The following is a 17,721-nucleotide window of genomic DNA, read 5'->3' as shown; positions in this document are numbered from 1 at the left end:
GTTAAACTTATCAAATTTGATGAGTACAAAAATACATATAAAATCACAAACAATGTCTTACAATTTTATTCAAATCAATCACTCACACTCACAATAACAATCAAGAAAAAAACAAAACAAAACAAAAAAGCAATCCACTTAGATATCATCACTAGCTATGGCATGTTATTATGCCATTACTATAGCTAGCCAAAAATAGGAAGCTCACTTGCTTGTTAAGCACAAACAAAGCCAGACGGTGCAGTTCTACCACAAGCATTGAGAAGTAAACTGAGCGAAAGTGGGATGTTGAGATTAATGCCCAACAAGTTGGCCCTAATAGCAGTGCACAAGCAAACCGCAGCCTCAAGGTCAACCAAGCCAGCAATCAAACTACAACATGGAGTAGTGGGTGGAGTGCCAAGGACAATCCCAAGCAACCCATTGAGCAGATTTGCACACACTCCTAGGTTCAAGGTATCTCTAGGGCAAGTTAAGGTTCGTCCGGCTGGGACACCTGGAGGAGTGCAAGTATGATCACAGTATTGTCCAGAAACTAGGGCAAAAAAGAGGAGATTCACAGTCAGGAAAAGGGTAATGGAGGAGGTTTCGGAACCCATGTCTACAAACAATTTGATACTGGCTAGCTAGAGAAGGAGAGATTATGAGGTGATTTGATGGGTTTGCCTAGGGTTTTATAGGGTATAATTATGGTGGATTGGTTAATAAAATAAAGCACAATTTAGCTTTGCCTAGAATTTAAAAGTCATGGAGAATTATTTTATTTTATTTTAATCAAGCAACCATTGCTCTATTGTATTTGATAGCTAATAAATGATCGTGGTCATCAACAACTTGGATGCATGTATTGATTAAAAATAGTTATTGGTGTCGTGTGCATGTGCCAAATCATGTTAATAGAATGATTGTATTTAGCAATTTATTTTTTTAATTAAATGATTAAATTATTAAATTTATTTGAGGGACAGTTTTGATTTAGATTTGTGTAGATTTCTACAGAATTAATGTAATATAAAATTATATTGAATTTTGTCCGAATCAAAATAAATTCAAATTCAAGGCGCCTAAAATGTATACCTCCAAATGTGACATGACTTTATTTTAGCTTAATTTTAAAATATTCAATTAGTAATCTTAAGACTTTTATTAAATATCAAGATCTGAACCTTGAGAGTTATGATTTTTCAATTAAAATTAAATTTGTTATTTAAACGAAAATATGTAGAAAAAAAATTATTTTTATTTTAGCTAGGTATTATTATTGTATTGAATAGCTGGCTATTTAAGTGTTTATAAATATAAAAAAAAAAAAATGCAAATCCTCACCCATAAGATATATGATTTGAGATCTCTCATGACACCCATGCACGTTGATTAACACAAAACAGTTTTTTAAAACCCACAAGTCTATTCCTCTGATTTTTTTTATTAAAAAAAATAAGAACAGTTTTATTATTCTAAATTTTTAATTATTAGAAAAAATAAATAGATACAAAAAATTTTTAAAAATTAAAAAATAACCATTGATTCAAAATAATCATAATGTACGTGGGCAGGGCCAGCTCTTCACAATATAAGGTCCTAGGCGAATGATTTACTCAATGACCTTTAATATTTTGTTTAATTTTTATTTTTATTTAAAATTAATTTTTCTAACTTTTTGAGATGCAAAATCACTAATTATGGGAATAGAGCATAATAAATAATGTTAATATTATTTAATTAAAAAAAATTTGAAGACCCAAAAACTATATTATTATATTAAGAAAAAATTTAGGAACCCCAAGGCGGGCGCCTCAACTGCCTAAAGGCAGAGTCGGCCCTGTACGTGGGGAGTGCCGCAACGTCCCCATTGAAAGATAATATTGCATTCCACACCTCTACGTAAATGGACTTTCTAATTATTTGCTAATTTTCAAATGCAGCTAATTAAAAAAAGATTTTTTGGCTTGGTTCTCCAATCCAATGGCTCCTCATAAAGTTCTTGAAAGAATTTGATTGAACTTCTCTTGATGTCATCATGGTTAGTACAAACTTTATCTTTGGTCACAAACTCTCCAAATTTTAGCTTCTGCCAAGCCTCTTCAATATCCATGAGCTAGAAAATGAAAAATTATACACGGGACATCCTCCTCCACGTGTTCGTATGGATGTTTTTTTAATGTTAGACAAATGAAAAATTGGTTCTACATTCATTAATATTAAAGAGGAACCCATTTTCAATAAGTATATAATTAAGGAAACAGACACACGGACACATGGAGAGGAAGGTCCCATGTATAATTTCTCCTAAAAAAAGTTTCTCAAAATGGAGTTTCTCTCTTTTTATTAAAGTCTAATCTCTTTTTATTTGTGTCTATTGAATCTTATTGGCCATAGAATCTTTAATCTTCTATATTTCATGAGTTATAAAGAAATACTACCTTTTATTTGTCGTGGATTCTTTTTTATATCATATAATTATTTTAAGAGATAATAAATAAAGATATTAAAAAATAAGCATATATATGACTTGATGTGCAATAAGGGAAAAAGGTTCACATGCTAAAAGTGAATCTTGTATATTTGCTTTGGCAAAAATTACAGCAACAACTATTTTATTTAAGAAAATGTATTATTAAGTCTACAAAGGCCTTTAAAAAATAGATCTGGGTTATTTCAATTTGCAAATTGATCAGTGATTTTTGGTTAGTCATATTTTCCAAATTCATTCATTTTTTTTGAAATAACTAAGACATTTTTCAGTTGTGAAGGTTTAATTTTTCCATTTTTAAATTACAAAAAATTGCAAAATTTTTATTCTTTTTGTTTTTTTATATTTGTATAAAACTAGAAAATAAAATTTTAAAAAACAGTTAAAAATTAGAAAACAAGATAAAAATTGAAAAATAAAAGATGACATGAAATTTTTAAATTTTTATAAAATTAAAAATAAAAAATAAAACCAAAAAATCATCAATTTTTTAATTTATTTTTGTTTTCAAATACGACCAAGATATTTCATGCCACCGTCCAACTCCACGGGGTCCACTACACCATTGAGCTAATTGTTAGGAAAGTAACAAGACAACTAGTACAGCGGATAAATCTTTCCCAAAATTAAATCTGTGACAAGCAAAAATAAGCAACCAACAATAATAATAAATCACACACCACAATAGGAACACCGCGATTTTTAACGTAGAAAACCCCTCCATTGTGAAGGGTAAAAACCACGGGGCCTATGAGACCCAATAAAATTTTCACTATAATTGAGGCAAAAAATCACAGCAATACAATCACCAAAAAAACTCACAAACTTAGAGCAAAACGGATTCCCAAAGGAATTGTGATAAAATAAGAATGGGCGGAAAAAAGTCACCCGAACACAGTTACCGTCAATACTGTAAAATCAGGTCCTCCAAAGCTATCAAATAGATATCCATCGTCCAGATAAAAGGTCGACAAATCTCGAACTTGCTCTTCAAATTTTAGCAAAATCGGATCACAAAAAACCTTCCGATCGTCGAGTTGATGAAGATTGTACAATACTTTTTCTTCACACACTGCTAGACACTTTTTTTTTTTAACTTCATTGTTGCGGCGCCTCACAATTTTTGTTTTTTCTCTCACGTGTTGCGGCACATTCACTGCCGCCTCCTCTTAACTTGCCCTAATGAGCTTCTGCCCACATGAGCTTTTTTTTTATTTTATATGTGGGCTGGCTGGACCCAACAAATCTCCCCCTCTAGCCAATAAAAGGAAAGTGACATTCATTAAGATTATCAAATAATTTTGATATTGGCTGCCTCAACACACAACTCAAGTTTCACACGAGGCACCACCTTTGTCATCATATCAGCAGCATTCTTATCAATGTTCATCTTCTCAAGTTCAAGCAACTTAGAATCCAATACATCTCGAATCCAATTATATCTCGCATCAATATGCTTTGATTTACCATGAAAGGTTGAATTCTTACTGAAACGAAAAGCACTTTGTGTTGACTTTTTGAGTCCTATCTCATTTTGATTATGACAAATACAAAGTATATAACCTATCCTTTGAGTTTGTGTGCAGGTTCATATTAACAAGATCATATGATGGCATGAGGTGACTTGAAGAATAAAGACCCAGAATAGTCATTTATTGTAATTTATATTATGTTTGATTTGGTTATGTAATAGTAAAGTAGAAATGGTCTATAATAATTGATGCATGTCATGAATGGTAGGAACTATAAGCTCAAGACCATAGGGAACCATAGGACCTTAGGGATCACCCTTCGGTCGACCGACGCCGAATTTTTTTCGATCAGCTCTCAAAGACCTTAAACTGACCATAGGTTCCAAAATATTGCATGAAAAGTCCCATATAATCTTAGAATTAATTATCATATGAATAAGGGTGACTTTATAAGAAGACTAGGACTGAATTGGACAAAGTTGGTGTGTTCGGTCGACCAAACCCTAACACATAGAAACATTTTGATCGACCGAACCTCTCAAGGGTCAAAAAGTTGACCAGTTGGTCAACCATCTTTAAAATGAACCGCAACACCCTAGTCGACCAAATTGGCATGTGGGGAAACCCCAATGCCTTGGTCTATACCAAACTTGAAGAAGAAAAATGGCCCGGTCAACCGAAGTTGGCTCGGTCAACCGAACCTCGGAGGTTCTGAAATCGCCTCAAGTCTGGTCAATTGAACCTATAGTTCAAAAATGCCTCGGTCGACCAAACCTGGTAATTGGGCCGACCAAACCTCAAGTATGGTCGACCGAACCTCTCGGGTTGCTCAATTTTTATCGAGATTAAACCGGGTTATTTTTAATTAAACTCAATTAATCTTTTCCAAAAATACCCAGCATGTCCCCAAAGGCTATTTTTTTTCTCATCTCTATATATAGGTCCTCATTTGCAAAAATTAAGCAAAGATTAGATTAAATTCATTTTTCTCTCTAAAATTCCTTGAGCATACAAGCCTATATACTCCACCCTTTTTATTCCTTTGAAAAATCAACCTTGGTGAGAGTATCTTGAGTTATTCCATATAGTTCCTACGTGCTTATACTCACATATAAGTGCATTGATTTTTTATTTTAGTGAGAGTAAGCCTAAAGGTCTTCCCCAGTGATTTAATTCATAAATTCATTTATGGGGAAACCTTCTTAAGCTTGTGAGTCTTTGCACTCTCATTGCAAGACTCAAAAGGCTTGTTTGTGTTGAAAAAAAAATATTTTTGACAAGCTTGTTTTACAAATATCTCTTATGTTTAATATTTTCAAAAATCATTTTTGAGATATTTGATCATTCTATTGGAAATCTTTGAAACCCTATTTGTGATTGAGATATATTTATATATTGTTTCAAAGATCGATTAATAATACACTCTTGCACTTGATTGTTTAGTGACATTAACTTAAGTGTTATTACACACACATTTGCACTAAGCTTATTGTTCCTATCTACTTGAGGTGCATTGATTATTGCATGTGCGTATTGTTACAAATATGCTTGTATTAGAAGCATCCTTCCTTGTACGCAAATCTGTATTTGTTGATTATTGTATTCCAAGCATGGGCCTAAAGAGGAAGACTTGCCCTGGTAAAAGTACCGGATTGGTTTAGACCTAGTTAGGAAAGTTAGGTGCACTATCCTGGTAAGGTGTTGTAACCGATGCTGCTCCACCCATTAAGTGAGTAATAGTGGTAATCCTCGAGCTTACGAGTTAAGGCGGGGACGTAGGCAGTATTGGTCGAACCCCAATAGCATATCGTGTGTGCACTTTACATTTCAGGACTTTATATTTACTGTATATGTATGTTATTCTCAATTGTCTGTGAATGTTGTGCATGATTTAATTTCAGCACATTATATTTATCTGCACATCTGGAATTGCATAGACGGACCCTAGATTGTGTATATACTGCTGTTGAATAGTTTAACCTAGGAGATAAATTTTTAAAATACCAATTCATCTCCCCCCCCCCCTCTTGGGAAAACACAAATTCTAACACTTTGGTTATCACAAAATAACACATACCTCTTCTGAGTGAATCCAAGTTCACAAACCAATTTCTTCGTCCATAATAACTCTTTACACGCCTCAATAGCTACAATGAACTCAACTTATGTAGTGGACAAAGCAACACATTTCTGTAACCCAGATTACCAAGACACAGTTTCCCCTGCAAGGGTAATCAAATAACCTGAAGTAGATTTCCTTAAGTCCGAGTCTCTAGCCATGTCTAAATCTGTATAGCTAATCAAAACAAGTTTTTTAGAACCAAAATAGAGTTTCAAATCAGCTGTACCACGGAGATAGCTCATAATCCATTTCACAACATTCCAATGCTCTCTACTTGGATTAGAGAGAAATCTACTAACTACACCAACTGCATGAGCTAAATCTGGCCTTATGCAAACTATGGCATACATTAAACTACCAACTGAAGATGCATATGGAACACTTTTCATGTCTCTCTTTTATTCATCATTAGAAGGAGACTTTTTACTACTTAACTTGAAATGTGTAGCAAGAGGAATGCTTACCACTTTGGCTTTCTCCATGTGAAATCATTGAAGAACCTTCTCAATATACTTTTCCTGAGATAGCCATAACTTCTAAGCACTTCTGTCACATGAGATTCTCATGCCAAGAATTTATTTTGCTGCTCCCAAGTCTTTCATGGCAAAAGACTTGCTCAACACGTGCTTTAATCTGTCAATTCTAGAAGCATTGTGACTAATAATAAGCATGCCATCAACATAAAGCAACAAAATAATGAAATCATCATTAGAGAATTTTTGAACAAATACACAATGGTCTGAAGTCGTCTTCCTGTAGCCTTGTTGAAACATGACTCAAACTTTTTATACCACTATCTAGGAGCTTGTTCAGGTCATTCAAGTTCTTCTTCAATCTGCAAACATAATTCTCCTTACCTTTCACCACAAAACCCTCGGTCTAGTTCATATAAATTTCTTCCTCGAGATCGCTATGGAGGAAAGCAATTTTCACATCCATCTGCTCAACCTCCAAATCAAGACTAGCAGCCAAGCCCAAAACAACACGAATTGACGATATTTCACTACCAGTGAGAAAATCTCCCCAAAACCAATCCCCTTTTTTCCTGATTGAAGTCTTTGACAACTAATCTAGCTTTGTATCGTGAGAGTGAAGAATTATCTTCTTGTTTTACTCTATAAACCCACCAATTTTTCAAAGCTCTCTTACCTTTAGGTAATTTTACCACTCAAAAGTGTGGTTGTCATGCATAGATTTCATTTCATCTTCCATTGTACTAAACCATTAGTGTTTCTGTTCACTTTCAATGGCTTCTTCATAACACGCTGGTTCTCCCTCATCAGTAAGAAGAACATACTCTTCTATAGGATATCTCGTGGAGGGCTATCGATCTCCGGTAGACCTCCTGAGTGAAGTTGTAAATGGTTCAATAGTCGAAGTACCTTCCTCATCAATAATTTCGTGATCTTCCACCGCATCATCATTCTGAACATCTACCTCTATATCATATTGATTGTCAATCTTAACTGTATCAAGAAAATTTTCAGAAAGAATTAGATCCAAGTCAACTGAGCCTTCACTATCCTAAAACTGAGAATTTTATGTCTTGCCAATGTCTTCAATTGTTTGATCCTCCTTGAAGACTACATCACGGCTTCTCACAAATTTCTTTTCCACTGGATCATAAAACTTGTTGCCAAACTCATCCTGATCATACCCAATAAAAATGTATTATCTTGCCTTAACATCTAACTTGAACCTTTCATCTTTAGGCACATGAACAAAGGCTTCGCAACCAAACACACGTAGATGGTCATAGGAAACATCCTTCTCATACCAGATTCTGTCAGGGACATCAGTCTGCAACGCAATAGTAGGAAACAAGTTAATTACATGAACAACAGTATATAAAGCCTCACCCAAAAATGGTCTAGGTAGTTTTTCTTCTGAAAGCAAATATCTAACTCTTTCTTCCAGTGTTCTATTCATCCTTTCTGCAAAACCATTCTACTGAAGAGTCTTAGGAGGTGTTTTCTGATGTCAGATGCCTTGTTGTCTACAATACACATAAAATGGACCATAATACTTGCCACCATTATCAGTGTGAATACATTTTATCTTATTTCCTGATTCTTTCTCAACTAAAGTCTGAAAATCTTTAAACATATCAAGCACTTGATCTTTGGATTTCAAAACATAAACCCAAAGTTTTTTTGAATGATCATCAATAAAAGTAACAAATTAAAGTGCACAACGAAGTATCCTTACCTTCATTGGGCCACAAATATTTGAATGAATCAACTTAAGTAACTTTGTTTTTTTGGAGGGAGGATGACTCTTAAATGAAACCCTTTTCTACTTCCCAACCAAAAAGTGAACACATCTTTTTAGTTTTGCACCATTTAAACCTAACAGCAAATTTTTCTTGGCTGAGCAATTGAGTCCTTTATCACTTATGTAACTGAGTCGCTTGTGCCATGACTCTGATGTGATATCGCTATCAACTGCATTCACAGAATTTAAGAAAATAGAGGCATTCATAAAATATAAATTAGAAAATTTGTTGCCTCGGGCCACAATTAAATTTCCTCTGGTAAGTCTCCATTGTCCATTACCAAAGAAGTTACAATATCCATCATCATCAAGTCTTCCAATAAAGATCAAATGCAGACAAACACTAGAAGCATGCTTGTCATTATAGAGTACCAATTCTATTCCATTGTCGGTCTTTAAGAAAACAGCTCCAATGCCTACTATCGGTACCACAACATCGTTTCCTATCTTCAAAACTCCAAAGTCACCGGAAGTATATGAACTGAAGAAATCCTTCCTTAATGTCACGTGAAAAGAGGCACCGCTGTCAACCACCCAACTAATTCATTACAGGCAACACTAATTACATTATCATCATAAACAATAACCAAATCATCTCCAATAGTAGTGGCAATACGATCATTATTATCCTTATCTGTTGGAATTGGTGTGATCCCAATAGGGGGTGAATTGGTTTTTAAAAACTTTTTGGCTAATTTAAATGTTTCACCGATTCACCACAGTTCATATCTCATTCAATGTATATACGTGTATGTAAAGTGAGTTCAATAATAAAAACAAACATACACATCTGCAGTATCTTATTTAAATTAAATGTATGCATAAGAATAATTTTGATATTAAATAAACATTCATACACATGCTAAAAATAAAGTGCAGGAATTTAAATAAAATAGAGAGAGACACACCAGATTTGTTATCGAGGTTCGGTCAAACCAGCCTACATCCCCTCCTTGGGCATACCCTCAAGGATTCCACTATACTTGCTCACTTAACCGGACAGAGTAAAAGCCTTTACATCCTCTCATTACGGGGCAAGGAAAACCTCAACTCAATTACTAGGCTAAACCAAACTAGTCTCACTTGCAGGGCTGAGACTCCCCAGTTCAATTAACGGGCTGAACCCAACCATTACATTAAAACAATTTTTGTACATGAAAATGCTTCTGAAATACAAGCAAAAATGTACACATTAAAGCTCTAAGATGCATACCCTCTCTTATAATATGATTTGAGCTTAGTAGAGTAAAGGATGCTTACCTAAATAATGTTTGTACAAATGAAATGTATATAAAAAATGAGTATTACTGATCTCCCTTAAAAATTTTTGCAAGTAAATAATATTTGGAAAAACTAGGACTTTTAAGCTCAAAAGTATTTGTGCAATAAATAATTAAATAAATGTTCAAATCTTTGAAGAAAGATGTATATGATAAGATGCTCCAAAGATTTGAACCTTGATGAAATATTCTCCTAAAAATGTATATCAGATGCACCAAAGAATCAAGGATTTGTTCTAAAAGTGTTTTTGCAAAAACTAACATGTAAGAGCTTTGATGTTATATAAAACATGCAATAAAAGTTTCAAAGATTAAATGTAAAACAAATATTTTCTTCAATGAAGATTTTGCACTAATATTGTTTGGAGAAGATAGGATTTATGCTCAAAACATTTTTGCAATAATTACACTTTAAAAATAATCAGCCCAATAAAAAATGTTCTCTTAAAAGAAATGTTTTCAGCAAAAGAATTGAAGAGAGTTTGGAGAGTATGAAAAAATTTGACCCCAAAATGATTTTTCAAGTGAAAGAATATGTGGGGGAACTTTGATTAGTAAAAATATTTGAGAGACTTAGGCTAATCAAAGTTGCTAATCTGGAGTAATGAGGGGGTATTTATAGATTTTTAACAAATCTAACCGTTGAGGGACACGCTCGGTATTTTGGAAAAGTTTAGTTAAGTTTTAATGACGTTTTAAACACTTAAGAAATATTCCAACCCGAAAGCACCAGTGGACCAGGATTGGTTCAGTCAACCGAAGTTCTTGAGGCTCGATCGACTAGGCATGAAATGAACTAAAGATTCAGTCGATCGGACATCTAAGTTTGAAGGCGATTTTTCAATTTAACGCAGTTCAGTCAACCAGGACATTTTGAACTGAGAAGTTCGATCGACCAGGTAGTTGGGGCATCTCCCAAGGACCCTCGGTTGACCAAAGCGTTGGAGTACATTTTGGGTTCGGTCGATCAGGTGAACAATATGTTGACTCCAAGGGAGTTCAATCGACCGGGTATAAATGAACTGGCAAGTTTGGTCAATCGGGTCGTGGTCAAACTGTTAACCCAGACAAGGTTCGGTCAACCGGGCCCATTTTGAACTACATAGGTCAGTCGACTGGGCTATGGTCAACTAGTTGACCTGGTCCGGGTTCGATCGACCGAGGAATTTTGTACATGGTAGTTCAGTCAACCGAATGTGCACATTTTGTACATTTCGATCCTGTTTAAGCCACCAGTCATCCTATTTCAAATGACCAAACATGTGTATGCATGAGTGAGTGTCCTAAGATCATTCTAGGTCTTTTTGAAGACGCCGAAAAAATCCAGTGTCGGTCGACCAAAGTTTTTGTAAACTTCGTTCTAGCCCCGATTTTGACCCTAAAGCTATTCCAAAAACTTTGTATGATTTTAGTCTTTTTAGAAAAAGGTTTTTAGTGAGATGTATTGGTCCCTAGGGTCTATCTACGGTCATTCTAAGCATTCAAACACATCATGCAAATGCATGCATTATTATAGACTAGAGATATAAAATTAAATGCAATTACAAATTAAAAACAAATGTCTTTATCTTTTTGCTCTTCTGACTTCATGGAATGTCCTTGATCGTATAATCTTTAAGTCCTACAAGTTTTTATTGTCGTTTCTTTATGTGTGTATTAAATAAATGGACCTATTCACATATTAAATACACACATAAGAAATATGTGTTTTGTCAGCATCAAAACAGTGATCGAACTCAAAAAGTCAACATAATCCTTCTTTTCTTGCTTGTCACTATTGCTTTTATTTTCTCTCTTCCACTTGTAACAGTACTTCTTGATATGGTCATTTTTACTACAATAATGACACTCAAGATTTTTAAATCTTCACCTTGATTTGCTTCTGCTTTTACTTCTACCCGTTTCATTTTTGTATCGGCTTCTCCCCCTATCTTCTATAACAAGTTCCTGGGTATTATTTGTACCCATTTATTTCCTTCTGGTCTCTTCATTAAACAAGCTATCTTTAACAAACGACATGGTCAACACACTGTTTGGGACTGAGTTGCAAAGAGATACTACAAGAGTCTCCCAACTATCTGGCAAAAAACTTAATAGTAACAAAGCTTGTTGTTTATCATCTAAAATTATCTTTATGTTGGTTAACTGGTTTATCAAATTTTGGAAATTGCTTAAATGCTAAGTAACAAATTTTCCTTCTCTAAGCTTCAAATTTACAAGCTTTCTAATTGTAAAAGCTTTGTTGTGAGCAGTCTTTCTCTTATAAAGACTCTCTAACTTCTTCCAAAGTATTTAAGCATCTGTCTCTTGAGCCACATGATGGAAAACACTACTATCCCCCCACTGTCTAATTTTGCCAACTTCTTTCCTATGCATTTTCTTCCAGTTAGCTTCAATTTGTTTTTTTAGCTCATTGCTACCCAACTCAATCAAATCAAATAAATCCTTACAATAAAGGATATCTTCCATCTTTGGTTTCCAAATTGAATAATTTGAAGTTGTGAACTTACACATAGTACCTACGTTGTCTTACATATTTTATATGAACTTGGCTCTAATACCACTTCTTAGGAAAGTAACAAGACAACTAGCACAGCGGATAAATCTTTCCCAAAAATTAAATCCGTGACGAGCAAAAATAACCAATCAACAATAATAATAAATCACACACCATAATAGGAATACCACGATTTTTAATATGGAAAACCCCTCCAATGTAAAGGGTATAAAAATCACGGGGTCTATGAGACCCAATAAAATTTTCACTATAATAAAGGCAAAAAAATCACAGCAGTACAATTACCAAAAATGCTCACAAACTCATAACAAAAAGGATTCTCAAAAGGAATCGTGATAAAATAAGAATGAGTAAAAAGAAGTCACCCAAACGCAGTTACTGTCAATACTGTAAAATCAAGTTCTCCAAATCTCTAAAACAGATCTCCACCGTCTACATCGAAGGTCGACAAATCTCGAATGTGTTCTCCAAATTTTAGCAAAATCAGATCACAAAAGTTCTTCTGATCGTTGAGTTAATGAAGATTGTACAATACTTTTTCTTCACACACTACCAGACACTTTAACTTCACTATTGCGGCGCCTCACAATTTTTGTTTTTTCTCTCACGTGTAGCGGCACATTCACTGCTGCCTCCTTTTAACTTGCCCTGAGGGGCTTCAGCCCACATGGGCCTTTTTTTTTATTTTATATGTGGGCGGGCTAGACCCAACGCTAACATCACCACATGTGGAACATTTGAAGCATGAACAAAATTGGGGGTATAATGGCCCAAAAAAGAGTGATTGGGCCGGGGCCGATTCCGAATAGACAAGCATGATTGTTTGAGACTTTGGGTTAGGGTTTTCAATTTCCTAGTTGAATTTAGACTTATTTTGACTCCCTATAATTTTTTAAAAGCAATTTTTTAATGAAAAATTAATTTAAATTTTTAATATTATTTTTAAAATATTTGACTCCCTTGTGAAAAAATCATTATTGGAAGGAAAAAATTGACTTTGAGTGCTTGGTAAAAAAGTTGAAAGGTATCTACAAAAGCATTTAAAATAACTAAAATAAATATATATTTTTAGAAAATATAATTAATGCATTGATAGTTTTATAATAATTGTAAAATATTAAGGATAACAATAAAATTGAATAATTTATTGGAGAAAAAGTTTCAAATCTTAACTCTTAAAAGTTCATTCAAAAAGTTAAAATCTAACTTCTGAACTTTTTTAAGTTAGAAAAATTATTTATTAAATAAGTTTGACTCAACTTTTATTTAAAAAAAAAAAATTGAAGCAAAAGAGAAGGTCAAACTCACCCTTAATTAGATAATAAGAAAATTCAATATAACTCACTTTATATATACATACATACATACATATATATATATATATAAAATAAAAAATCATGCAATTAATTGTAGCAAGCTTGAAATTCTTATGCCACAGGTGTTATTCGGTTCCAATTTCAACAAGAAAAAAGGATACGGAATTAAAATGAGTTATTTCTTGTTCTATAATTTTAGGTGGCCGTCAATAAACCAAAATAATGATATATTAGAGTTTGTCATCTTAATTTAATAATATATTCCCAAATATTATCTTAAATATTGTTACTCTCAACATGACAAATCAAGATTTTACATTTTTTATTTCAATTTAATAGCCCTGTTAATCGTCGTAGCCCAAGAGTATATACGTGTACCCCGCAACAGATATACAATATAGAGTCAGAGAGGGGTGATTGACTCTTTTTGTGTATATTAAATTTTTCTACAAATTAAAATCTCTTGGCTAAATGGCAAGCAATTATATCACAATATACAAAATATAAATCATGCACAAGACAATAAAATAAAGAGTAGGGAGAGAAAATCAATACCAAGATTTTTACGTGGTTCAGCTCCAAGCCTACGTCCATGCCTTAACACCAAGTCAAGAAATCCTCAATCCACTGTCAATGCTCCTTTCCCGACAGAGCAACCCTTACAACTTAGGTACACAACCCTACACTTGGGAACAAATCTCTACTTACTTAAAAGAGTCTTTACCAAGTTATTCACTAAGAACCCTCACAATGGTTCACAAATAATGTAATAACCCCAAAAAAAGTTATAGAAGATTAGTAGAGTGATTCCTAAAAAAAAAAAATTAATAATAATAATTAATTAATCAGATTTTTTAAAAAAAAAAAGAGAAAAAATAAGAAAAAATAATTAAAATTTATTTTTATTTTTTATTAATTAAATATATTATTATTACTATTAATTAAATATATTATTATTATTATTATTATTATTATTATTATTATTATTATTATTATTATTCTCTCTCCTAAAGCTTCTTTGAAGCTTCAGGAGGTTATGTTGTTATTATTTTATTGTTTTTATTTTTTCTTTCTTTCTTTCTTCTTCTTCTTCTTCTTCTTCTTCTTCATCTTTTCTTCTCCTTTCTACGTACAGGAACTCTCTCTCTCTCTCCTCTCATTCTCTCTCCCTCTCTCCTCGATTTCATGATGGATTTTCACCCGATTGAAAATCCGAATATACCACTAGACTTCATTCTCCGCTACCGTCATTTCTATTGGAGCGTATCAGTAGTAGGAGCGGCGTAAGCATATTTCTTAGCGTAAGTCATTTTTCCTTTTTTCTTTAATTTCTTACAAATTATAAGCCCAATTGACGAACGGATACCACCACGAGAATCTAGGGATGATTCTCTACAAGTCTAATGGGATGGAATTCTCATGGGGGTGTTGGACCAAAATCTCATATTTGGAGTACAGGGGTTATTAAGGGGCTTATTTTTAATTAATTAGTATTAATCTAGAAATGCTAAAATATTGAGCATTTGAGGCTGAAATAGGATTTCTAGAATTTAGGGTCGGGTGAGCGCCGCAGGTGTAATTTTAGGACTCACAGACAAAATTCATAAAATTAAGTGGGGGTGTTAAATAATAGTTTAGATATTAATTTGAGGTATATGGAGCCTAGGGAAGGCTAGATGAGTATTATTTTGGAGAAATAGATTAATTAATCTGGGAAAAATGTAAATTGCAGGAGTTAAATTTTGGGCGCCAAGGGCTCACTTTGGTTCTAACGAGACTCTCAGTAAGTCAGGTAAGAGGAATAAATTATAACAGTCTTTTTATGAAAATTATGGGTTGAGAAATATGTGAAAATGGCGTATGTTATTTTACCTGAAATTTATTATGATATAAATATTAGATGATATTTGTGTGGCATATGATTTATATTGAGAAATATTTAAATTGAGTTAGATGATTTACCCTGTAAAATATGTAATACTGAAATGTGTTTTAATATAAGAATTGAAATGTAGGAAAATGATGAAAGTGAAATGTGCAAGAAATGTATTCTCTGAGAAAATGAAGAAAGGGGAAATATGGAAATGTGTTTTGAGAAATATTGAGTAATTGTGAAATAAGATATGTATATGATAGTATGAGATGAGATGAATTATGAACTGAGAAAATATCGTTTAAATGATGAAATGTATTGAGAATACTGATATTGAAATGTGAATATGTGAAATGAAAATATTGTAATGTTAATTTTGCAATATGAAAATGAGAAATGTGGAAATACGTGAAATATAAATGATAAAAAGTCAATACCGCATAATGATTGCAGGTATGTGGTGGTAAACCCTGTTGGATGGTTATGATATTGAGTACACTACCGTTGCTAGTGGTGTTAGTGCAACCACACGAACTCTTGGAGCGTGTGGCGTGACAGTTGACTGTGCCATTATGTAGGGTTGTTGGCCCCCCTGAGTCCGAATCAGGGTTATAGGCCGGCCAGTCGTACTACAGACGCGATATGTGATATGATATTTGATCTAACCAGGTCAGTCAATCACGATTAGATCCAATCTTCAGGCTGCACAACCTTGACCATAGGGGGAAGCATGGCGTGGATAGAAAGATCCTCAGGGTGGCCATGAGTTACAGATGCAATGTTGGTATTTGATACCGAGGATACTCATGAGCCAGAAAGTAAAATGAAAATGGAAAGTGAAAGAATGATAAAATTTGCTAAAATGAGAAATGAAAGAAAGAATGGAAATTGAGAAATAAAGAATAATAAAATTGAGAAATGGAACCGTGTGAGTTGATCATATACATATTTGAGGCGAAGTGAAACTCTCCGCCTGAGAGCTTGCTGAGTAAGGTGAGTGTCCTGATAGGTATCAGATGTGGCCATACGTGGTTGCATAACGTGTTAGGGCAGAGGGAAGCTACCTGTATGGGCGGGTAATCTTCTCTATTCTCAGGAACTTCGCGGTAAATATGTGTTGAAAATTATTTAATTTGAGAAATGATTTTAAAGCTTATAAAAGCTTATGTTATATATCTATATGATTGTGAGAATGTGTATATCAGTGTATTTTCTCAGATGAAACGATGATTGAAAAGTAAAGTGTATTATAATTGAACTCATATGGCCACACACTGAAAATAATTTATTTCTTCTTATTGAGATGTGTCTCACCCAAATTATCTAAATTTTTCAGGGGACAGAGATAGGCCAGGTGGTAAAGCTATGTGATCATACGGAGTTGGGACCCTGATATACAGGGTGAGTTTGGACTAGGGAGGTGTGATTCCCTAGGGTTGTATTGTTTTTGGATATGACATAGTATTGTGTATATGTGTATATGGGTACTCTGGGTATTGTATTTTGACTGATATGTATATACTATCTTCCGCTGTTAAGTTGTATAATAAAATAACTTTTTACCCGGTACCCAATGCGAGTCGGGTCGTATGAATGATAGTAGGATTGTTGACATGGCCGATTTGTGAATGTTATGGATGACATGTGATTATTTATTTATCATTGAGGAAAAAAAATTTACGAAAATCGGGGCGTCACAGTTTGGTATCAGAGCCTAGGTTGCTAAGTTCTATAGACTTTAGTAGACAACGAAATACAATACTAGAGTATAGGAGTGGATTTTGAGGAAAATAAGTGATGGGTAAATTGAAATGGGGGTTAGTGATTGTTGGAGGATGAGGTGAGAATTTAGGATTCTATCTTGCGGCCTAAAGGCAGGAGTACCGGGGTTGTTTCTATGTTTTTCCTAGGGTTACAATTTCAGGAAAACCATGGATACTACCTCTGAGTCTTGTTTCTGAGTGGTAGGACTGAATCTTAAATGCGGATTTAGGATGTAGATAGAGAAATAATTTATGAGTCATTGTAGTGTATGAGTTGTGTGATAGTGATTGTATGCTGAGATTAGCTATTTCTTTTGCAGGATGGATCCGGGGAATAGTAACACGAGTGCGGGAGGTGATGGAGTAGGACCTTCCAGTATGAGTGGTGCAGACCCTGATGCAGTGTTGCGTAGGGTCACTCAACAGGTGATGGCTGAGATGGTCAGAAGTTCGGGGGAGCAGAGCTGCACGATCGAGCAATTCATACGTATGCGACCCCCGTCTTTCGCTAGAGGAGCGGACCCACTGGTAGTAGAGAACTGGGTTCAGGACATAGAGGACATAATGGCAGTCCTCTCATGTACAGACGAGTAGAGGGTGTTATTTGCCACATTTAAATTGACTGGAGAG

The 17,721-nt window shown here is 34.1% G+C and overlaps 1 protein-coding gene across 1 annotated transcript; it reads right to left on the bottom strand.

Annotated features, from left to right (window-relative positions):
• Positions 1 to 215: 215 nt before the first annotated feature.
• Positions 216 to 599, bottom strand: LOC131146752 (14 kDa proline-rich protein DC2.15-like). Its single transcript, XM_058096524.1, has one exon. It carries the CDS (start codon positions 597 to 599, stop codon positions 216 to 218), a length of 384 nt encoding a protein of 127 aa, XP_057952507.1.
• Positions 600 to 17,721: the final 17,122 nt, after the last annotated feature.

This window comes from Malania oleifera, chromosome 13 (genome assembly GCF_029873635.1).
Source record: "Malania oleifera isolate guangnan ecotype guangnan chromosome 13, ASM2987363v1, whole genome shotgun sequence".
NCBI classification, from domain to species: Eukaryota; Viridiplantae; Streptophyta; class Magnoliopsida; order Santalales; family Ximeniaceae; genus Malania; species Malania oleifera.
The sequence above is the reverse complement of the archived record's forward strand: the minus strand, read 5'-3'. Positions and strand labels throughout refer to the sequence as shown.

Excerpts from the sequence above, each read along its gene's own strand:
- LOC131146752 (XM_058096524.1), bottom strand. The coding sequence starts at position 599 with ATGGGTTCCGAAACCTCCTCCATTACCCTTTTCCTGACTGTGAATCTC.